The 25,306-nt window shown below is 34.1% G+C and overlaps 1 protein-coding gene across 4 annotated transcripts in view; it reads right to left on the reverse strand.

Annotated features, from left to right (window-relative positions):
* Positions 1-25,306, reverse strand: part of STXBP5L (syntaxin binding protein 5L) — a 371,562-nt gene that overhangs the window by 114,882 nt on the left and 231,374 nt on the right. For all 4 annotated transcript variants that reach the window (XM_067738756.1, XM_067738754.1, XM_067738755.1 and 1 more), the window contains exon 18: positions 22,747-22,872. In XM_067738756.1, the coding sequence (XP_067594857.1) occupies positions 22,747-22,872 (126 nt within the window). The remainder of the gene's footprint in view (positions 1-22,746; positions 22,873-25,306) is intronic.

Here is a 25,306-nt window from a genome sequence, read left to right on the forward strand (position 1 = left end):
ACTAGAGAGCCCACGTGCCCTGGAGCCTCTGCGCCACAACGAGAGACACCTGCGCCACAACAAAGAGCCTGTGCACCACAATGAAGAGCCCGCACACTTCAATGAAAGATCCCGCATGCCTCAAAGAAGATCCCACGTGCCGCAACTAAGACCCGATATAGCCAAAAATAAATAAAATTAAATTTTAAAAAAGAAATTACTTTTCTTTCTAAAGCTGTAACTCAAAATATTGACAAAAAACAAGTTTAAATATGAGTTTATTTAATGACTGGATACTAGGTCACAACATGAAAAGCAAAAATTTGCTTTTAAGTACCTTAACATTTTTGTTATTGATATATACTCAGGAAAAATGCTCATGTGATATGTAGTTGATACAGTCTGGAAAAATTAGACTGATTTAATAATTTCATCTTTAAAACAGCTTTGTGTTTTCTCTCTGATTTTACCACCATGTAAAAATAAACAAGTAGTGCTAACATTAAGTTAAATTAAAATTAAACATTTAAGCCCAATCAAACAGAATTGAAAGCTCAGTTCCTTAGTCTTAGTGGCTTTATTTCAAGTGCTCAGTGTAGCTAGCAGTACCATATTTTACTGCACAGATTATAGAACATTTCCTTACTGCACAAAGTTCTATTGGACAGCTGTAAGTTATGTAAGCCTTAGGTTTATTTTCTCATAAAAAGTCTAATTAATTTTAATTTCCTAAATTCCCAATATCAATTGTCTTGGTCAAAGAAACAAATACTATTTTAATATTATAAAATTCCGTATTTAAAGAAATTATAAAAGACAAGACCTGAATAAAATGGACTTATAACACTACAAATCATTAGGCCTTCATGTATTGGCTCAAATTATAATTTCTAGATCTTTAATTATATTCAAGAACTTAGTTTAGTGTCAAACTGAATTTACTGATAATTTAGGATACCTGGATAATTTACAAGAAAAAGACATACAGATAGGTATTCAGATCATAAAATCTGTTTTTTTCTTAAGCAGATGGACCTTTCTAATTATGTTAAACACTTTTCACTATGTATAAAAGACAAGGTTATGTTTTAGGGTTTCTAATTCAAAATGAGAAACGTATTACAAGTTTTCTGCTCAGCCTAATATTTCTCTTAACACTTAGAAAAAGTTTACTTATTTTTTACCTGCTTAAAGTGATGACCAAACAATATTCAATATTTGTCAGCTGGTCACAGTAGTGCTGATGAAATTGTTAATATTTGTTTCCCATATAACTGTTCAATATAGCTGTAATCTAAACCCAGCTAAACTACTTCCCTTCCTGATGAAGGTGAATCACATGATCATCTAATAGCTATTGAAACTTTTAACTTGTCTCATCCTGACTTGACCGATGTTCAACTCTAATATACTATTAATTGATTGTGGTTTGTATACTTAAGAAATCAGATATATCTTATAGTTAAATATTATAATTTTAATATAAAGTATCTAAAATAAAATATTCTATTACCTATACTTATTTTAGTTAGATCCACTTTAATGTACTGATAGTAGATGTGCATTCAGGGAGGCACATGATTTTGATATACTGTAAAAATAAAAGGAATATCTTATTTGGATATTTCAGTTTTTAAAAAAGGAAAAGAAATTATGACTATTGGAAGTAATCTAACACCTGGGGGAAAAAATCCCCTCAATTATTAAGAATAAAGCCCAGATTAATAAAGTTCTCTAGTTGATTTACAAATAAGTAGTCCTACATGCATTTACACCATTAAATAGAAAGAAGATTCACTGTCATCAGACTCTACTACAAGAATACTAAATAAGTTACTGAGGCTAAAAGGAAATGACACCAGATTAAAACTATAGAATTGGGGGCTAAACAAGGAACAGAACATTTACCAAAATAAATCATATGCTGGGTCATAACAAAATTTTCAATAAATGTTAAAGGAATGAAAAATGACAAAATATGTTCTTTCAAACACGTAATTAAATTGGTAATCAATAATCATTAGGTATATAGAAAAGTCCCAAATATATGGAAATTAAACAACACAGTTCTGAATAACCCAAGAGCAAAAAGGAAAGAAATATTTTAAACTAAATGATATTGAAAATAACAAGGCAATATTTATGGAAGGTAGCTCAAGCAGTGCTTGCAGGAAAAAATGTATTACTCTAAATGGTAATATAAGAAAGAAAACAACCATACCCCAATTAAAAAAAGAAGAAAAAATGAAAGAAAGACCTGAAAGCAATTATGCAATCTTCCAGCTTAAGAAGCTACAAAAAGAAGAGGAAATTAAATCCAAACTAAGTAGAAGGAAGAAAATAAAATAAGAGGTTAAATTAATGATATAGACAACAGAAAAACAATTGGGACTATTCAGAAGCCAAAAGTTGGTTCTCTGAATATATTCATAAAATTGAAAGTCTCTAATAAGATGGATCAAGAAAAAAAAAAGAGAGAAGATGTAAGTTACCAACATCAGAAATGAGAATCCCAGTGACATAAAAAGGATAATGAGGAAATGTTATATATAAATTTTATGTCAGCAGGACTTATAGAAATGGCTGCATATGGAGCTCAAGAAGTCCTTTCCTCAAAAAGCAATGACAAAAGTGGACAAAATTGACATAAACCAGTATTTAGGCCTCTGGAAATTTCCCAAAGCATACATCAAATTGAGAATTGTTTGTTGAAGAAAATCTACTGAAACTGAGTAAAAACAGTGGAAGTCTGTGGAATTTTGGCCAGGGGCTGCTCTGATTCCTCCCTCCCCAGTTTCACAGCCTGGGTTCTACCAGAGCAAACCCAAGCCCAGATGTCTTTAGTGTTGAATTCTATCAAACATTTAAGGAAAAAGACCAATCCTTTACAAACTTTGCCAGAAAATACAAGATGGAATTCATTCTACATAGTCAGTATTACCCTCATATCAAAGTTAGATAAAGATATCCCAAGAAAACTAGATCAGTTCCACTTCTAGGTAAATCCCCAAGAGAAATGAAAACTTATGTCTACACAAAGACTTATTCATAAATTTTCATAGCAACATTATTCATAATATCCAAAAAGTATTAACAATCTAAATGTCCATGAGCTTTGAGTAGAAAAATAAAATCTAGCATATCTATAAAATGAAATATTATTTAGCAATAAAAGGAAATGAAATACTGATAGATTCTACAACACTGATGAATCTCAGAAACATTATGCTAAGTTAAGGAAGCTAGATGAAACGACCACATATTAAATGATTTCATGTATGCCATATGTCCAGAAAAGGCAAATCTATAGAGATGAAAAAGAAATTAGTGGTAGGAGTAAGAATTGATGACAAATTAAAGTGAGGGTCTTTTGGGGGAGTGGTTAAAAAGTTATAAAACTTGATTGTGTTTATGGTTTTCACAACTCTGCAAAATAACTGAACTGTAAATTTAAATGGGTGAATTTTAAGTTATAAAAATTATATTAAAATAATTTTGAAAACCACTTCAAACTATCATTATGTTTATTGCTTTTTTCATGTCTCACATGTATGACAAGTCCCTTGAAAATCACATATTACTAAAATGGACACAAAGAGAAATAGAAAACCTAAATAGTCCCTGGTGCAGCCACTGTGGATAACAGTGTGGAGGTTTCTCAAAAACTAAAAATAGAACTACCATGTGGCCAGCAATTCTGCTTCTAGGTATATAATCCAAAAAAAAAAACAAACAAAAACAACCCACTAATTTGAAAAGATAAAGGCACCCTAGTGTTCATAGCAGCATTCTTTACAACTGCCAAGGTATTAAAGCAACCTTAGTGTTCAACAACAGATGAATAAATAAAGAAGATCTGGCAGATAGATATATACAATGGAATACTACTCACCCATAAAAAAGAATGAAATTTTGCCACTTGCAGCAACATGGATGGACTTGGAGGGCATTATACTAAGTGAAATAAGTCAGACAAAGAAAGACAAATACTGTATGATATCACTTACATGTGGAATCTAAAAAATATAAAAACTAGTGAATAAGACAAAAAAAAAGCAGAATCGCAGATACAGAGAATAAACTAGTTGTTACCAGTGGGGAGAGGGTGAGATAGGGGTAGGTGATAAATAAAAGTGGACATATTATGGAATTATATGAAATCATGTGTGTGAAACTTGAAAATTGTAAAGCTGAACTTCCCTGGTGGTGCAGTGGTTAAGAATCTGCCTGCCAATGCAGGGGACATGGGCTCAATCCCTGGTCCTGGAAGATCCCACATGCCATGGAGCAACTAATCCCGTATGCCACAACTATAGAGCCTGCAATCTAGAGCCCGCAAGCCACAAGTACTGAGTCCACATGCCACAACTACTGAAGCCCACGCACTCTAGGGCCAACGTGCTGCAACTACTGAAGCCTGCATGCTCTAGGGCCCATGTGCCACAACTAATGAGCCCGCATGCTGCAACTACTGAAGCCCAAGCACCTAGAGCCTCTGCTCCGCAACAAGAGAAGCCACTGCAAATAAGAAGCCTGTGCACCGCAACTAGAGAACGTCCGTGTGCAGCAACGAAGACCCAATGCAGCCAAAAAAAAGAAAATTGTAAAGCACTACAGAACTTAAAGAATATTCCATTCAATTAAAAAATAAATGAAAAAAGGACATTTTAATAGATTTTTATAGTATTGTTAAATTGATTTCATGAATACAATTATATATTACAACCAGAAAAAAAAAAGAAAATCTGAATAGCCCTATATCTGTTTTAAAAATTGATCTGTAATTTAAAACCTTCCCACAAAGAAAACGCTAGGCCACATGGCTTTCCTGGCTAGTTCAAATATCTAGGAGAGAAATAATACAAACCTTATACAAATTTTTCTGAAAACAGAGGAGGTGAGAACACTTTTCAATTCATTTTATGAGGCCTAAAAACCTTGATACCAAAACCTGACAAACACATTACAGAAACAGAAAATTAAAGGTTAACATTCCTCATCAAAAAGCTCTAAGACGGCTTCCCTGGTGGCGCAGTGGTTGAGAGTACGCCTGCCGATGCAGGGGACACGGGTTCGTGCCCTGGTCCGGGAAGATCCCATATGCCGTGGAGCAGCTGGGCTCGTGAGCCATGGCCGCTGAGCCTGCGCATCCGGAGCCTGTGCTCCGCAACGGGAGAGGCCACAACAGTGAGAGGCCCGCGTACCACAAAAAAAAAAAAAAAAAAGCTCTAAGAAATCCCTAATAAAACACTGCCATATCAGACAGAGTAATATATTAAAAGCATAACACATTATGACCAAATGGATTTTATTCTAAGACTGCAATAATAGTATACTATTTGAAAATTAATCAGTGTAATTCACCAAAGTAACAAAATAAAGGAGAAAATAATACAACCATCTTAATAGATACAGTGAACAAATTTGACTGAATGTACAAGTCACTCACGATAAAATTTTTCAGCAAATAAGGATTAAAAGGCATCTCTGACAAATCTACAGCTAATGATATTCTTAATGGTGAAATACTGAATACTCTCCCCCAAGGTTGGTAATAAAGCAAAGTGTCCATTCTTACCATGTCTATTCAACACTGTACTAGACAAAAAAAACTAGAAAGTCAAAAGTAGAACTGATTTCTATTCATAGAAACATAATTGACTATATATAAAATCTTAAGGAAACCACATGTAAGTACTAAGACCAATAAGTTAACTAACAAAGCTATAGGATACAAGTATACAAAAACACTAGTGTTTCTAAATACAAGCAGTGAACAATTAGAAAATGAATTTAAAAATAATACCATTTGCAATATTATCAACATATGCAAAATACTTTGAAATAAATTTAACAAAATATATGCAATAACAGTATACTTGCAAAATTATGAAGCATTGCTGAGAGAAATTAAAGATGCCAAATAAATAGAATGCTACACCATGTTTATAGATGGGAAGACAATAATATCAACATGCCAATTTTCCCCAAATTTTTCCATGGAATCAATATAACCTGAATCATAAACCCAGCAAGCTGTTTTGGATGAAACTGACAGGCTGATTCTAAAATGTATATGGAAATTGAGGAGTCCAGTTCTGGGCTAAAAACCTTTGTGTGATTTTTCAGTCTGACCATAGGCAATTACAAAGGCTTTTTACTTGGTAGGCTTCTCAAGGGAAAGCTGCCCTCAGAAGACCAGATTTAGTGCACAGCCAATGCACTGCAGTCTCTGAAGGGAGGTGCGGTCAAGGATCCAGGCCCCTCTAGCAGGTTATGCTCTTATGCCCATTTTCATTCCTAGCTCAAGTGCCTTCATTGGTAGGTATTTTTTTCTGAGGCCTTTGCAGAAGTCTTCAAGCACCTCTGCTGATGCCTCCTCATTGGGGATGAGGTGGTACTCTGAATATACTTTTTCCCCACTCTGACTGTACCTAGTACTCTTCCACTCCTAGCCCTCCCCCTTTGCCCTCTCCTCTGACTCAAGGTCCATAGCACTGCCAGAGCCTTCTGTTTGGGGCCATCCCAACAGTGAGAAGACCCTTATTCCTGTGCTGATTCACTTGATCCTCCACTGATGTGCTGTTCCATAGGGGGAAAATAGAACAGGGGGCAGTTGGTGCTTTTTCCAGTTTTACTTCTTGCTTACTCTATCAAAGTAAGTGATTGAAGGCTTCATTTTGGCTCATTGTGTTAAGCAGCTACTCTGATACCTAAGGAGCTCAGCTCTCTCTCTAGCCCAGCTGTGTTTCTGACAGAAATTCAGAAGACCTGGAATAGCCAGAACAATTCTGAAAAAGTAGTACAAATTCAAAGGCCTTATACTACCTGATTTCAAGACTTACTATAAAGCTACATTAATCAAGACACTGTGATACTGGCATAGGGAATAAAATAGATTAATGGAGCAGAGTAGAGATTCTGGAAATAGATTCACAGCTGATTTTTTGACAACCATGCCAAAAGAAGTCAATGGGGAACAGAGGATCTTTTTTATCAAATGGTATTGGAACAGCTGAATATATGAGGAACAGAAAAGAAATCAACTGCTACACATCATACTCAAAATTAATTTGAGATTGCTCATACACCTAAACATAAATCCTACAGTTATAAAACTTCTGGTTCAAAAAAAATCTCCTGAGGTAGGCAAAGATTTCTTAGAACACAAAAAGCAATAAACATAAAAGAAAAAAATTGATAACTTAAGCTACTTCAAAATTAAAATCTGCTCATAAAAAGACACCATTAAAAACAGGTAAGCCACAGATTGGGGGGTGAATATTAGCAATACATATACTTAACAAAGAGACTTGAATACAGAATTAACTTTTAAAACATTCTGCATTCAATAATAAAAAGAAAAACAATGGGTAAAATTTTGAACACACTGTCCATAAGGGAAGATATATAAATGATCAACAGACGTGTGAAAAAGGTGTTCAACATCATGAGTTAGACCGTGTGGAAAGGTTAATTAAGAAGACTTACAACACCAAATTGATTGTTGAGGATATAGAACAACTGAATGTTTACATACTGCTGGCTGTAATGTAGATTGTACAACCACTCTGAAATTTTTTAAAGTATTTTTTATAAAAATTAAACATACATCTATCCTATTACCCTGTGATTCCAATCCTAGGTATTTATTGATAGAAATGAAAATACAGTTGACCCTTGAACAAAACAGGTTTGAATTGTGCAGATTCACTTATATGCAGATTTTTTCAATAAATACAGTCAGCTCTCTGTATCCATGGATTCCACATTTGTTGATTCAACCAACTGTGGATTGTAAACTGTAATACATGATCCTTAGCTGGTTGAATCCGTGGATATGGAACCCACATATATGGAGGGGTGACTATGGGACTTAAGCATACACAGATTTTGGTATCTGTGTAGAGTCCTGGAGCCAACCCCCTCATGGATACCAAGGGATGACTGTACAAGTCCCTTAAAACTTGTACAAGAATATTCTTAGAAGCTTCATGTACAATAGCCTCCAAATAGAAATAGCCCAAATGTCCATTAACAGGAGAATGTGACGTATTCACATGTTGGAATTCACGTATTCACAAATCATGACGTATTCATATATTGGTAAACTTCCAAGCAATAAAAGGATTGGACACTCATGCACACACATATACATACATATGTATATGTTTTTATATATTGGTGAATATTATTTAGAAACCAGTATCTGATACAAACTTGTGTGTATACATATATGTGTGTGTGTGTATATATATATATATATGTATACATATATACACATACAAACATATTTATACAGTTGATCCTTGAACAACATGGAAGATGGGTTAGGGGTGCCAACCCTCTGCATTGAAATTCCCATATAACTTTGTAGTTGGCCCTCTATATCTGTGGGTCCATATCCTTGGATTCAATCAACCACAATGGTGTAGTACTGTAGTATTTATTGAAAAAATTCCATGGATAAGTGGACCCGTGCAGTTCAAATCCATGTTGTTCAAGGATCAACTATATATATACATATATTTGAGTATGTGTGTGTGTGTGCATATATACATATATACACATACACATATACCCACATACATACTGGTTTATAATTCTCTAATAAAAGGAACCAGAGTTCCTTGCAAAAATTTGATTCCAGGGTTAGGGCAAGGAATCTATAAGATAAATATAAAACAATCTAAATATTTTTACAGAACTGTAGAAGACCCAGAATTGCCAAAGCAATCCTGAGGGAAAAAAAAAAAGCAGGAGGCATAACTCTCCCATACTTCAGACAATACTACAAAGCTAAAGTAATCAAAACAGTGTGGTATTGGTATTATGGATCAACAGACATATGGATCAACAGAACAGAATAGAGAGCCCAGAAATAAACCCACACACCTACAATCTTCGACAAAGGAGGCAAGAATATAAAATGGGAAAAAGACAGTCTCTTCAGCAAGTGCTGCTGGGAAAGTTGGACAGCTGCATGTAAATCAATGTAGTTAGACTACACCCTCACACCATGCACAAAAGTAAAGTCAAGATGGCTTAAAGACTTAAACATAACACATGACACCATAAAACTCCTAGAAGAGAGCACAGGCAAAACATTCTCTGACATAAATAGAACCAATGTTTTCTTAGGTCAGTCTCCCAAGGCAATAGAAATAAAAACAAAAATAAACAAATGGGACCTAATCAAACCTACAGGCTTTTGCACAACAAAGGAAACCATAAAAAAAAAAAAGACAACCTACAGAATGGGAGAAAATATTTGCAAATGATGGTACAGACAGAGGCTTAATCTCCAAAATATACAAACAGCTCATACCAGTGAACAACAACAAAACAATCAAAAAATGGGCAGAAGACCTTAATAGACATTTCTCCAAAGATGACATACAGATGGCCAGTAGGCACATGAAAAGATGCTCAACATCATTAATTATTAGAGAAATGCAAGTCAAAACTACAATGAGGTACCACCTCACACCATTCAGAATGGCCATCATTAAAAAGTCTACAAATAACAAATGCTGGAGAGGGTGTGGAGAAAAGGGAACCCTCCTACACTGTTGGTGGGAATGTAAGTTGGTGCAGGCACTATGGACAACAGTGTGGAGGTTCCTCAGAAAACTAAAAATAAAATTACCATATGATCCAGCAATCCCACTCCTGTGCATATACCTGAACAAACTATAATTCAAAAAGATACATGCACTCTTATGTTCATAGCAGCACTATTCACAATAGTCAAAACACAGAAACAACCTAAATGTCCATTGACAGATGAATGGATAAAGAAGATGTGGTACATATATACTATGGAATACTACTCAGCCATAAAAAATGAAATAATGCCATTTGCAGCAACATGGATGCAACTAGAAATTATCATACTAAGTGAAATAAGTCAGAAAGAGAAAGACAAATACCATATGATATCACTTACATGTGGAATCTAAAATAGGACACAAATGAACCTACCTAGGAAACAGAAACAGACATAGAGAACGGACTTGTGGTTGCCAAGCGGGAGGGGGAGGGTCGGAAGGACTGGGAGTTTGGGATTAGCAGATGTAAACTACTATATATAAGGACAGATAAACAACAAGGTCCTACTGTATAGGACAGGGAACTATATTTAATATCCTGTGATAAACCATAATGAAAAAGAATATTAGAAAAAGAATGTATGTGTATAACTGAGTCATTGCTGCACAGCAGTGATTGGCACAACATTGTAAATCAACTACACTTCAATTAAAAATATATAAATATAAAAATATAAAAAGGAAGGAAATTCTGCAATATGCCACAACATGGATAAACCTTGAGCACATAATGCTAAGTGAAAATAAACCAGTCACAAAAAGAAAAAAAAAAAGATAAATATGAAATGTTATGGAGCACGAGAAAATAAGAACCTGCTGAAAAAATGATGGGTATGTATAAAAAGGACACAGAAGCCATCTTGATAGGGTCCCATAGGGCTGAATCTGGAACAATTTGAGCATCACAATAACAAATGATAATAAAAGATCTTATCTCATTGAATAAAATAGAAATTCATGATTCCATAGTGATATAAACAAATGAATAAGTAAATATTTATGTAAGATAGGAGGTTATACTCTCTAACCAGTAAAATGCTTATGAATAAATGTAGAGGAAATAATGGAGTTAGAAAATCACCAACGGATACTAAAACTAATGAGTGAAACTTGGATAAAATTTTTACATAATTTCACAAATCTCCCCATAAATTACTTACCATTTACAAAGGAAAATAATAACGTTATAACGGTGAAACCTAGTGGGCATCATCTTCACCAAACAATCAAAATTATCACGACTAATGTTAGGATAAACTATTTTCAAGTGCCTTTTGATATGACAAACTAAGGAAGACACTGCCTTCTGTGCTATACCTGCCAAAATGCTTAATTTGATTCTAATCACGAGAAAGTATCAGACAAACTCCAACTGAAGTACATTAAACAAAATAACTGGTCTGTACTCTTGAAAAATATCAAAGTAAAAAAAAAAAAAACAAATGCTGAGGAACTATCCCAGATTAAAGGAAATTAAGAAATGAAAACTAAGATGTAAGAGCCTGGATTTGATTCTGTTCTGGGAATGTACTATACTTATGCTGTAAAAGAATGTCCTTGTTCTTAAGAAATACACAGTGATATAGATCACTTTTCAACTCTTAAATTTGTTATCTTTCCAAGTTCAGAGAAAAACCCTCAGTTACTCACATCTTATTAAAAGTCCAATATGGTAATATACCCCCAAGTCTAGATTTCAAAGGTTCTTACAAGAATCTCTATTACAGCAAAAAAAAATTCCTAAAGAAAAAGGAGAGATCTACAAATTGTCTCTGATCATAGACTCAAACGGCAAGTAAAACAATTCAAGCTTTAAGGGCCTCACAGACTAACATAACCAAATTGAGTAAATTATTCCTAAATAACAATGTACAATAGGTACCACATCACACTGTTGTTTGCAGACCATTCTCCATGAATAATTCCGTTAATCCTCCGGGTCTTCTTAGTGAAGGCATTTACAGCCAAGTTAAGGACGTTTGTATAACGTTCCCAGACATCCCAGGCTTCGAGGTAGCTCCCTCCCTGAAGACACTCCAAGGGAGTAAAGATAAAGACCTCTCCCTTTCTTCCCCAGAGAAGATTTTCTTACATTCCAGAGTAAAGATAAGGTTTCTTTCTCCAGATGGGAGAATGGATAGACCACCAGCAGAACTATTTTCAGATCTGAGTTTTAAAAACTTGCGTTCTCGTTATACCACTGCACATGCAGGAACCTTCTGTTCCTCACCATGTTAACATGTTGGGACTGAGGGTCAGGAACTGATGCAAGATGTTGCTCTAGCTGCTGGTTTTGCTATCAATAATAAACTATCTTTGTCTCTGACACATATGCCTGTCTTCTGTCACTATACACACAAAAGTGTGGCAAGGCTAATTAACTAGCTTGTAAGGGGAAAATCTTAATCTTGCAAAGTTTCTGACTTAAGAGTTGACCTTTGATAAATTGCTCAAAAGAGTAGAACAATCAATAATCAATGGGAAAATAGGGCTACTCAGTTGGCTAAACTTGATTACACTAATCCTTGGGACTTATTCTCTGGGTTAGACTTAGGCCAACTAGGATATTGGACAGCAAGTGGTTTCAAATCTTTTTTATAATAATTGTGATTGTCCTTATGTTTTTCTCCTTCTTTGATGTCTGATATCCAGGTACTTAAATGCTGCTACAAAATCACTGATCTGGGGCACTATTCAACAAATTATCTGCTTTGTAAAGAGGCTGAGGCCCTCGTAGTCAGTCAGCTGAGGGGGTTGAGTTTGACCAAAAGGGTGGAATTGAGAAATTCTAACAAGAAAAATGGTACAGACCTGGCATATTTCAGATGGAAGTATTCCTAAATGATGACAAACATAATGCAGAAAATGTCTTTTACATATAGGTCACAAATTAAACAGCTAAGGTCTTCTGGAGATGCCATATATAACTAAAACTGCTTTAGTTAATGATTCATACAGTTGCCCAACAGCAAATACCCTGACTGGTCTCTTTGTTAGCTGCTAACCCATTACCATTTTAATGGAAAACGCAAAGTTCATTATTTAGAAAGTGTCTGTGGTTTTTCTTTCTCTGCTTTCTCCTTTCTCGTATATAAATTCTGTTTTGTATGTATTAGACAAAATCGACATATTGGTTTACTTTGTATTCAAGTAAATAATGTGGTAACAATTAAGTATGTCTGAGTTATCCTTTGACAGGTGGTAATAAAGTACTGTTCTTTCTAGCTCTGGAACACTACATTAGCTCATGTTGTTTCTCTACATCCTAGATAAATAATCAATTTATAAAAACTCCTCAAATTATTCTATTTTGAATATGTCATGTGTATCCTGCTCTAAGCCTAACAGATTATACTTTATATGTGTTAATATATTTATTTAATCCTCTCAACATTTTATTGTCATTTTACAGAAAAAGAAACTGAGCACAAAAAGCTTAAGTAACTTTTCTAAGATCCAACAGCTAGAAAGAAGCAGAATTAGGATTTGAGTCTCAAAGAATCTGACTCTAGTGTTAATGCTCTTTAACTCTATACTAGACTATCTTAGTAAGTAAAAACAAACAAATAAAAAAACAGAGCTCTCCACTAAGCCTAATTATCAAAGCTCCATGGTTCTGTATCCTCTGGAAATGATGGGAGGAGAAAGAGCTGATAATAATAGAAAAGCTGACTCACCATAATTCCTTTTATCTTTGGAATAAAAGTGAAGTAGTCACACTTTATCTTCTCATAAGATTCCTTCAATGACTTTGATTTCTCACGCTCTTTTTTACACTCATTTTGTTCTCTCACTTTGCTGCATTCTATCAATTTCTATATTTACTCTTTTAAATGACTTTCAAGTCACAGTATATTAATATTTCCATTATTAAATACCCTGACTAGAATATAAACTGAATGAGGGTAGCGCATTTTTCCCCCTGAATTCTAGGGAGTAATTATTTTCAAAGGTCCAAGCTTTTATAGTCATTTTTGATATCTGATGATTCTCACCACCTCACATCCCCAACTCCCAAAGGAAGGTACTTTTCAGAGGCATAGTGCTATTTCTTCTTGGTTTTTTTTAAGTTTTAAAAATTACACTTGAAAATATTCTTGCTTTAAAAAATTGAAACAATAACTATAAAATGAAAGTTCCCTTAAATCAACCCACTGTATGCCAATCCCCTTTTCAGATTACTTCCACGAACAGTTTTGTTTATATCCTCTTGGCCTTTTTCTATATTTTAACAAGTAGATATTTGTTCTATAACTTTCTTGTTTTCACTAAAATATGTCTAAGAGGTATTTCCTTGCTGTGTTTTTTAACTTTTGCATTGTATTCTATAGTATAAAAGTAACATTAAAAAAATATCTTCCTATTTATGGACTTTTACATGGGTTCCAAATATCTTGCTATTATATATAATGATGCAAAGAACATTCTTCGACAAACTTTGTGCATAAGTGACAGTCTCCAGGAATTATTAAAATTTCAGTAAGGTTAGATTTTTAGAGTCAAAAGATATGCTTAGTTTTATTTAAAAAAATAAAATATATGTATATGTGAGGATCTACTTTCTAACACTGTTAACAGAAAATATTAGTAATCTTTAAAAATTTGCTCATATAATAAGCAAAAATCACTATTTTGTTATTTCATTTTTCTTTTTCCTTGTTGTTAGTGTAGTTGAGAATCTTTTCAGGTTTGTTAGCCATTTGTATTTCTTTTGTTTACATACTTTGCTTACTTTTGATTGGCTTATTTTTCATATCAATTTACAGAAATTTTTAATGTATTCTGGGAGCTTATAGCATATAGAAATGTATTCTGGATGTTTATAGCATATTACAGATAAACAAATTTTGCCTGGTGCAAATAATATCATGAATCTTGATTTTATAAAGTTTACTATATATTTTGGTAATTATTTATATAAATTCATAGGAAGCTAGTTTTTTAAATGGCTTCAAAATATTTGTGTATACTCTAATTTATTTACTTAGAATTTTGTTACAGACAACAAGGTTGCTTCTAGTCTTTTGCTATTAACAACACAATAATGAATATCCTTTATAAATTACTTTGCATTCAAATATTGAGTATATTTACAGGATAAATTTCTAGAAATAAAATTACTCAATTATTTGAAAAAAACTTTATATTTTACTCTTTAATTCAAGTATAAGACACATAAATGAAATTGTACACTTCAATGAATTATCAGAAAGTGAACAACCTTAAATAATTACCACTACATCAAGAAATAGAATGTTACCAGCAGCTGTGCTGTGCATCTCCTGATTTTTGCTCCTCTCTCGTCTCCCCAAATCTGACTTCCTAGATACACCAAAAATCAGTTTTGCTTGCTGTTGATAAATGTTTCACTTTTTTCTAAAATATTGTTGCACATAAATGAAGTTAATTCATTTCATTGCTGTAGAATTCAACTGGATTAATATAATACAATTTATTTATTCAGTCTACTCTGATGGTCATTTGTTTGTAGTTTGGGACTATTATAAATATAAAACTGCCATTGCAAATAATGCTACTGTCATTTGGTGCATATGTGCTTGCATTTCATTGGGTATATACCTAGAAATGAAACTTCTGGGTTGTAGGGCATGCATACATAGGTATGCTAAAATGAAGTAAATAAAGTTAACAACTTTATAAAGTAGATTCACCAATTTACCCTCTTAGCAGCAGCGTTTGAGAGTTCTTGATACCCAATATCATTGCAAACACTACCAACATTACCAATGGTAATGGTGTACCTTTTCATATAAATATGAAAATATATGTCATTTAGATACTCTCTTTTATGACATGTTTGTTCAAATTTCTTCTGCATTTTTTGCTATTGAGTTATATTTTCCTTATTGATGATTCTGTTTACACTCTGGATAGGAGTCCACTGTCAGATAAAATTAATCCAAATATCTCTTCCTTGTCCTGCCATTTCACTCTCTTAATTGTGCATTTTTTCCCAAGAAATTCTTTTTTTTGTTTGTTTTTTTTGTTTGTTTTTTTGCGGTACGCAGGCCTCTCACTGCTGTGGCCTCTCCCATTGCGGAGCTCAGGCTCCAGACGCGCAGGCTCAGCGACCATGGCTCACGGGCCCAGCCGCTCCGTGGCATGTGGGATCCTCCCGGACCGGGGCACGAACCCATGTCCCCTGCATCGGCAGGCGGACTCTCAACCACTGCACCACCAGGGAAGCCCCCAAGAAATTCTTAATGTTTTCCTCTATGGTTTATACTTTTTGAGTACTGTTTAAGAAATAATTCCTTAACCCAAGTATTATGAAGAAACTCTCCTATTACACTTTCTAGAATCTTTGTGTACAGTGGAAGAGTCAAATTTCATTTTTTCTATATAATTTTTCAATTGACTTTGTACTACTTATTGGGTGGCAGGGAACCTGTCATTTCCTCCATTGCTCTGCAGAACCAATTTGGCTAAATATGCTTGTATCTATTTCTGTGCTCTTTATTCTGTTCATTGGTCTATTTGTCTATCCTGCACCAATAAGAACACTGTCATGACTAATACAGCTTTATTTAGTAAGTCTTGTTTTCAAGTAGAGCAGTCTTCTAATTCTGTTTTTCTTTAATACTGTCTCAGCTAGTTGTGGCCCTTTGCATTTCTCTGTACGTTTTAGAAGGGAAAATATCAGCTGAAATTTATATTGGTATTCTGGTATATCTATAGATCAATTTGTGAAAAATTGTCATCTTTACACTACTGCTGAATTTTTCATTCCATGGTTTAGGTTCTTAAATTTATCTTAAGTTTTATAGTTTTCTGGGTAGAAGTCTTAAATATCTTTTATTAGATTTATTCCTAGATCTTTTATTATTTTTATTTTATTGTAGATGAAATCTTTATACAATTTTAGTTTCTAACTATTTTGTAAGTATATGAAAATATAGTCTATTTTTTACCTGGACTCTGTATCCAGTAACCTTGTTAAACTCAATTACTAATTCTAATAATTTATCTGCTAAATGATTTTTTTTTACATTTCCTTTGTTTCCAATCCATACGACTGATTTATTTACCTTTCTCAGTACAATGAAAATAGAAGTGGTCACAGCAGTCATCCTTGTCTTGTTTTTATCCCAGAGGTAAAGCTTTTAACATTTTTAAGTATGAATAATATTTGCTGCCATATATCACACTAAAGAAATTCCCTTCTTGTTTTAGTTAGTTGTTAGTAAATGTTTATTTTGCTTTTCTCATCTATGGCTTAATCATTATGGTTTTCTACGTTATCCTATTAATGTGATGATTTACACTGATTCATTTCAAATGTTGAATAAACCTTGCATTCCTGGTATAAAACCAAACTCGATTATGATATTTTTATTGCTATATTTATTTATAGTTTGGCTGGGATTTTTGTATCTATGTTCATGCATGATATGGACTTATAATTTTCACTTTTTGTAATGCTTTTTTCGAATTTTTATTTTTTAATTTTAAAAAATTTTAAATTCAACTATAGTTGATTTATAGTATTGTGTTAGTTTCAGCATGGTAATTTGGGTTTTTTGTAGATTATATTCCATTATAGGTTATTACAAGATACTGCGTATAATTCCATGTGGTATACAGTAAAAACCTTGTGCTTATCTATTTTATGTATAGTAGTTGTGTTTGTTAACCCCATTCTCCTAATTTGTCCCTCCCCTCTTCCCTCTACCCTTTGGCAACCACACATTTGTTTTCTATGTATGTGAGTCTGTTTCTGTTTTGTATATAGATTCGTGTGCATATTTTTTAGATTCTACAATACAAGTGATATCATATAGTATTTGTCTTTCTCTGACTTATTTCACAAAGCATAATATTCTTTAGGCCCATCCATGTTGCTGCAAATGGCAATATTTCATTCATTTTTTATGTCTGAATAATATTCCATGGTATATATGTACCACATCTTCTTAAGCCAATCATCTATTGATGGGCATTTGGGTTGCTTCCATGTCTTGGCTATTGTAAATAGTGCTGCTATGAACATTGATTGGTGTGCATGTATCTTTTCAAATTAGAGTTTTCATTTTTTCTGGATATATACCCAGTAGTAGAATTGCTTATCATATGGTAGTTCTACTTTTAGCTTTTTAAGAAACCTCCATTCTATTTTCCATAGCAGCTGCACCAATTTACATTCTCTCCAACACTGTACAAGGGTTCTCTTTTCTCCACATCCTCTCCAACATTTATTATTTGTAGACCTTTTGATGACAGCCATTCTGATTAGTGTGAGGTGATAACTCATTGTGGTTTTGATTTGCATTTCTCTAATAATCAACGATGTTGAGCATCTTTTCACATGCCTGTTAGCTATCTGTACATCTTCTTTAGAAAAATGTTTATTTAGGTCTTCTGCCCATTTTTTAAATTGGATTCTTTGTGTGTGTGTGTGTGTGTGTGTGTGTGTGTGTGTGTGTGTGTTTGATATTGAGTTGTATGAGCTGTTTGTATATTTTGGATATTAACCCCTTGTTGGAGGCACAGTTTGCAAATATTTTCTCCTATTCCATAGGTTGTCTTTTCATTTTATTGATGGTTTCCTTTGCTGTGCAAAAGCTTTTACATTTGCATTGATTTCTTTTGCCTTGGGAGACTAATCAAAGAAAATATTGCTACACTTTATGTCAAAGAATGTTTTGCCTATGTTCTCTTCTAGGAGTTTTGGTGTCATGTCTTACATTCAGGTTTTTAAACTATTTTAAGTTTATTTTTGTATATGGTGTGAGGGAATGTTCTAATTTCATTGTTTTATATGCAGTTGTCCAGCTTTCCCAACACCACTTGTTGAAGAAACGGTCTTTTCTCTATTGTATATTCCTGCCTCCTTTGTCATAGATTAATTGACCATAGGTGTGTAGGTTTATTCTGGGCTCTCTATTCTGTTCCATTGTTCTATATGTCTATTTTTGTGCCAATACCACACTGTTGTTTTTTTTTTTTTTGCGGTACGCGGGCTTCTCACTGTTGTGGCCTCTCCCGTTGCAAAGCACAGGCTCCAGACGCACAGGCTCAGTGGCCATGGCTCATGCACCCAGCCGCTCCGTGGCATGTGGGATCTTCCCGGACCGGGGCACAAACCCGTGTCCCCTGCATCGGCAGGCGGACTCTCAACCACTGCGCCACCAGGGAAGCCCTACCACACTGTTTTGATCACAGTCGATTTGTAGTATAGTATAGAATCTGGAAGGGTATGCCTTGCTTTTTCCCCCCAGGATTGCTTTGGCAATTATGGGTCTTTTCTGGTTCCATATAAATCTGTAGATTGCTTTGGGTAGTATGGCCATTTTAACAATATTAATTCTTCCAATCCAAGAGCATGGGATACATTTCTGTTTCTTTGAATAATCTTCAATTTCCTACATCAATGTTTTATACTTTCAGCATATAGGTATTTCACCTCTTCAGTTAAGTTTATTCCTAGGGTTTTTTTTTTTGTTTTTTGGATGCAATTTTACATGGGATTTTTAAAAATTTCTCTTTCTGATATTTCATTATTAGTGTATAGAAATGCAGCAAATTTCTGCATATTAATCTTGTATCCTGTGACCTTGCTGAATACATTTATTAGTTCTAATAGTTTTGGGGTGAAGACTTTAGGGTTCTCTATACAGAGTATCATGTCACCTGTAAATAGTGACAGTTTTACCTCTCCCCTTCCAACTTGGATACCTTTTATTTCTTTTTCTTGCCTGATGGCTGTGGCTAGAACTTCCAATACTATGTTGAACAGAAGTGGTGAGAGTGGGTATCCTTGTCTTCTTCCTGAATTTAATAGGAAAATTTTTAGCTTTTAACCATTGAGTATTATGTGAGTTGTGGGTTTGTCATAAATGGCCTTTATGATGTTGAGATATGTTCCCTCTATACCCACTTTGATGAGAGTTTTTATCATAAATGGATATTGAATTTTGTCAAATGCTCTTTCTTTGTCTACTGAGATGATCACATGGTTTTTGTCTTTCCTTTTGTTAATGTGGTGTATCATATTGATTGAGTTGTGTATGTTGAACCATCCATCCTTGTGACTCTGGAATGAATTCAACTCGATCATGTTGTATGATCCTTTTTACGTATTGTTGGATTTGGTTTGCTAATATTTTGTCAAGGATTTTTGCATCTATATTCATCAGTGATATTGGCCTATAATTTTCTTGTCTTGTAGTATATTTGTCTGGTTTTGGTGTCAGGGTGATGGTGGCTTCATAGAATGAATTTGGGAGTGTTCCCTCTTCTTCAATTTTCTGGAATAGTTTGAGAAGGACAGGTATAAGTCCTTCTTTGTAATTTTGGTAGAATTCCCCACTGAAGCCATCCAGTCCTTGACTTCTGTGCAGGGAGGTTGTTTTGTTTGTTTGTTTTTGTTTTTTTAATTACAGATTCTACTTCACTTCTAGTGATCAGTCTGTTCAAATTATCTGTTTCTTCTTGATTCAGTTTTGGCAGGCAGTTCTATCTACAGCCAAAGGGGCTTGTCTCCTCTGTGTAGGGCCCCAGGACTGGGAATTCCAGTCTGTGGCTTGACCTTCTCAGCCCCCAGGGTAAGGGTCCACAGGTGCAGACCTTCTCAACCTTTCAGCTCCCTACCCAGGGTGGAGGTCCCAACCCTATGACTTTTTTCCATCCTACCCTGTTACATGGAAATCTTTCTTGCAGCTTTAGTTGTATAGGAATTCTTCTGACAGTTTCCAGTTCCATGAGACTTGTTCCACATGTAGGTGAATTTTTGAGTTGTTTGTGGGGGGTGATGAGTTCCACATCCTCCTACTCTGCCATCTTGATCCAATCCCTTTTCAAGTTTTGACATCAGGTTATGTTGGCCTCATAAAATGAGAGGAATATGATTTTTTTCTTTCACAATTCTCAGAAAGAGGAATAAGTTCTCAGAAAGAAAATAAGTACTGTTGTTACTTACTTCCTAAAACTTTGGTGGAATATACATGGATAGCCAATTGAACTGGAGTTTTTTGGCAGTTGAGAGTATCTATGAGGCAGGCGTCCAAGCTTTCTCATACAAGTGTAGGTTCTTCAGAGGCTTTGTAATGACTGTCAACCCCACAGTAACTTTATAAGGGAAATATGCTCTCTACCTGACTTACTTATTCCAACAACCTTCAGCTCCTGAACCTGGCAATACACCTTCATAGCTCTTAATTTTGGCATTGCCTTGCCTTTGTAGGTCAGTCTCTAAGTAGGGAACCCTGAAAATGGCTTGAGCTCAGCCAACTTCAGTGATAACTACCCGGGTTAAAAGATAAGCATATCTTCTTGCCATATCAAACAATGGGATTATCAGCTGTCCCCACACTCCCTTCCTTTCCTCCCCTCATCCATGGACTGTTCCTGCCAGCTTTCCTACCAAAGAATTTTTCAGCCAAGAAGCAAGCTCCCAATATCATATTCACATACATCTACCCCCGCCCCAAATTCTAGGAACACAGGTTTTCTTCAGGTATTCACCCTTTCAGCTGGCTTCAAGGAGTTCTCTTAGAGCTCATGAGACTTAGCTTAGGGGCAGACTGGGAAGTATAGAAATAGAGCCAAATATATATATATTTTAATGTATTATTTGATAAAAGATGATTCCAAATTTAGAGGGGAAAGATGAAATATCCAGGAAGTGGTATTGGCATAACTCTTAGTCATCAGGTAAGAAATAAAGTTTAATCCCTATTTCATACCTCATACCTAAATAAACTCCAGATAAAGACTTAAATATATTAAAGAAACAATGATATAGGACAATATTCTTCATTATTTTGAAGTGAAAAAGGCTTTTCTAAGTATGACACAAAATCCAGAGCCATAAAAGAAAAAAATAGAATTTAAAAATTAAATTAAAAATTTTTAAATTTTTGCATGGAAAAAACCATCCTAAACAAAGTCATAAAAGAAACAAAAGAAAGGAAAGTATCTATAGGTTACATCACAGAGAAAGCTAACTTACTTACTATGTAAATATTTTTCACAAACCTAAAAGACAACAACTCTGCCAAAAAATGGACAAAGAATAGAAACAGAAATGTCACAATAGAGAAAAAGATGTCCAATTTCACTTAAGATACAAGGGAAGTGTTAGTATTATAATAATATACTCCCTTTTACTTAAAATGACAGGGATTAAAAGTTTGGTTATATACTATTGTTAGAAAGGTTGTAGGGAATCAGGTATTCTCAAACATTGCTGGTGGGAGTAGAATTTGGTACAACTTCTATGCAGGGCAACAACCTAGGAATAAGGATTAATTAGAACTAAATTAGCTTTTAAAGGGAATACAATCCAACTTTCAAAGACAGGATGTCTGACTGGATTATGCTGTTCTGCACTTTCTACTGACTCTCAGTTTAGCCTGTCAGAGGAAATGAAAAATACTTTTTGGAGAATGATAACATCATTTAGAACCTCAAATTATCTCTATAATATTCTCTATAATATATATATATATATATATGTGAGTATATAATGTTCATATAATTTTGAATTAAAAAAAACAAAACGGAAACAAAATCAAAAAGCAAACGTAGGTTACATGAAGACAATATAATGTGACCAAAAACCAAGACAAATGCTAAGCTAGAAACCAGTTATGGAGTTATCAAACACATATTTAAAGTAACTATATTCGACATGTTCAAGGAAATAAAAGACAAGAGTGATAATTTAAGAAGGTAACAGAAAGCTTTAAAAAGAACCAAATGGAAGGTCTAGAACTAAAAAATAACTGAAATTGAACTCCATGAGTCAATCTACCATTAGATTAGACAGCACTGAAGAATTAGTGAACTTTTAAAGACAAGTCAGAAGAAAGTATCCAAAATGAAACACAAGGAGGGAAAGGATAGAAAAGACAAAGCAAACAAACAAACATGTATGAGTGTATTAACATCCTAACAACCTCCCAACAACATTAAAAGTGGGGATACTATTAAAGTTTGACATCAAGAAAGAACACAGAATCACAGTTTATATTTAAATTATTATTTTTCTTAGTACCATTTTCAATCTAATAAAAATCCAGGTAAGGGCTTCTTTCCATTTTTAGGATTTCACTTAAGTATTTTAAAAGAAACATTTAAATATATCAAACATATCAGATAAACAGTACACATTAGAAGACTATTAACTACTTACATTCCATATGCCGAGCTTACAGCAAGGCTAGTAATCTGTTGTGGAGGTTCACCATCCACCCAGACCAACTGAATAACAAGTTCTGCTTGATACCCTGGAGGCATCCGCACTGGTCGTGTCTTAACACTAGAAAACAGAAAAAGTAATTGCATCATATACAGTTCAAATACGTATGTTCATGCTTATTTTCAGAATTTACAACAAATCTTCCTACAGAAATATACAACACCAGGCATTGAGGACATTATGCAGGTAGGCAGTATCTTCTCTAGCTGTCTCAAAATAAACCAAGACACTTGTGATTTCTTAGCCTTTCCTTTAAGTAGTTTTTCAGTCAGATCCACAACTTCACCTGGCTTTCACCAGTTCCTTTTTCTCTTGTGATAGTAGTATTTTTAATTATTTTTATTATTTATTTTTCTTACATAATATTTGTTACATATATGTAAGTTATAATGCATAACAATAAAAACTATGACCATTAATCTACCACCCAACTTAAGAGTTCAACATATTCAAAAGCTGAATTCCTGCTTTCTCTATGAATTTGCTCCACTTGCATCCTTCTCTATTCCAGCTGATAGCAGCTCTTATCCTTCTAGTTATTGAGTTTAAAAACCTTAAAGTAATCCTTGACTAATATTCTTATACCTTGCATCTCATATCTCACATCCAACCAATTATCAAATGTATTGGTGCTACCTTCAAAATATATGCAGAAGCTGACCACTTTTTATAATACTTTAGTACTGCTACCATCCTAGTTACAGTTGACAAATAAAAATATGGGATATCCATTTAAATCTGAATTTCAAATAAACAATAAATAATGGGTTTATTTTGTTTATTTGGTTTTTTTTTTTACTGTATTTCCCATGTAATATTTGGGATATACTGATACTAAAAATGTTCATTGTTTCTCTGAAATTCAAATTAGTGTATCCTGTTCTGTTTTGTTTTCTTCTGTTTTGCTGAATCTGCCAGACCTTAACATTATCTCTAGGTAGGTGCAATAGCCTCCTTATTGGTCTCCCATCTTTTACCTTTCCCTTCCATCCCCAAATCTACCTTCACCATAGTGACCAAAGTGACCAGTTTAAAATTTAAGTCTGATCATATCACTTCTGTATTTAAAACCCTATAATCATCCCCATTTAATTAGGAATAAAAGTCAAGGTCCTTACAATGGCCTATAATTTGCCCTCTATTACCCATCTGACTTCATCTCCTACTACCTGTCCTCTACTGCCCACCATCCTTTCCTTGTTCTAGCTACACTGACCTCCTTATATGCCAGGCACTTTAAGACCTTTGCTTTAGCTGTTCCTGCTGCCTGGAATACTTTTCCACCAGATATTCTTCAGATAACTCCCTCATCTACATTTGGTTTAAGTCTCATCCTCCTAATGAGGCCTATGATGACCTCATACAAAGTCAAAAGAAAATCAGATAATTGCACAAACATGTGTATATTGATAAGAATTGTAATATTGCTAAAAACGAAGAGCTGGCAGTATTGAAAGGCTTATTTATTAGCTTATATATATGGATATCTAAATCCAGCAAAGGAAAATCATTTAGGGATGGATGCCAACATATAATTTAGTAAAGCATAGATTATATGCAACTCAAGAACCACTTGTAATATACTGTAACTCAAAGAATAATATACTTCTGCTGCTTGGTCCTTTGGAGCTTATATACATAGAGGATTATACTGAATCCCCTTGGTTCTCTTGATAATCCTTAAGATTGTCACTACTACTTTACAAGTCTGCATTAAATGCTACAACACATGGTATTATTTACTTCATCTCCACTATCAGATTTCTGCTGATTTTACTGGTTTTTCTCTTTTATCCCTATCTTTTATATTTTTTAAATTTTATAGAAAAATACTCAGGTCATTGCAGGACCCACTTTAGTGATGGGTCTTCTTAGCTAATAAATCTACAGTGCTTTCTTAAGCTTTGTTTAATTTTTTGTTCTCTTTCTGTCTTTCATTTTAATATAAATCAATTAAGTGAAGCAAAGTGATATGAAGGAAAAATTAAATGTGTAAAATTATAACATTATGAAAGTTTTCCATTTGCTAAAGTTTAATGATTTTGTTTCCCCTTCATAGATTTTCCTCTCAGTAATGCCTACTTATACTTCCTTTTTTAATTTCACAAGAAAAATTTGGGGTGCGGGGCAGAAGCAATGATTACAAAAGTACAGCAACTGCTAACTGTATGGTAAGCTTATTTTTCTCCTGAAACCTCATCTTTAAATTTCCCATAAGTGTTTTTATAGGAAATGAGGAAACTAGTTATCCACAGTTTCTTGAGTAGCAGACTCAGATAGTTTCATATGAGGCTCAGAGAAATTCCTTGCTTAGGCTAAATTCTCCAACCAGCTAATACTACAAACATTTGGTTTGACGATGTAGAAGCAGTAAGTGGTAACTTAAGGAAACTGCATTCTTTTGTACCCTATTACCAGAAAGCATAAAAACAAGATAAACATCACTATAGGCTTGATTAACTTTAAGTTTTATTTGAGCATGACACTAAATTTG

The sequence above is a fragment of the Pseudorca crassidens genome, chromosome 5, assembly GCF_039906515.1.
Source record: "Pseudorca crassidens isolate mPseCra1 chromosome 5, mPseCra1.hap1, whole genome shotgun sequence".
Taxonomy (NCBI): domain Eukaryota; kingdom Metazoa; phylum Chordata; class Mammalia; order Artiodactyla; family Delphinidae; genus Pseudorca; species Pseudorca crassidens.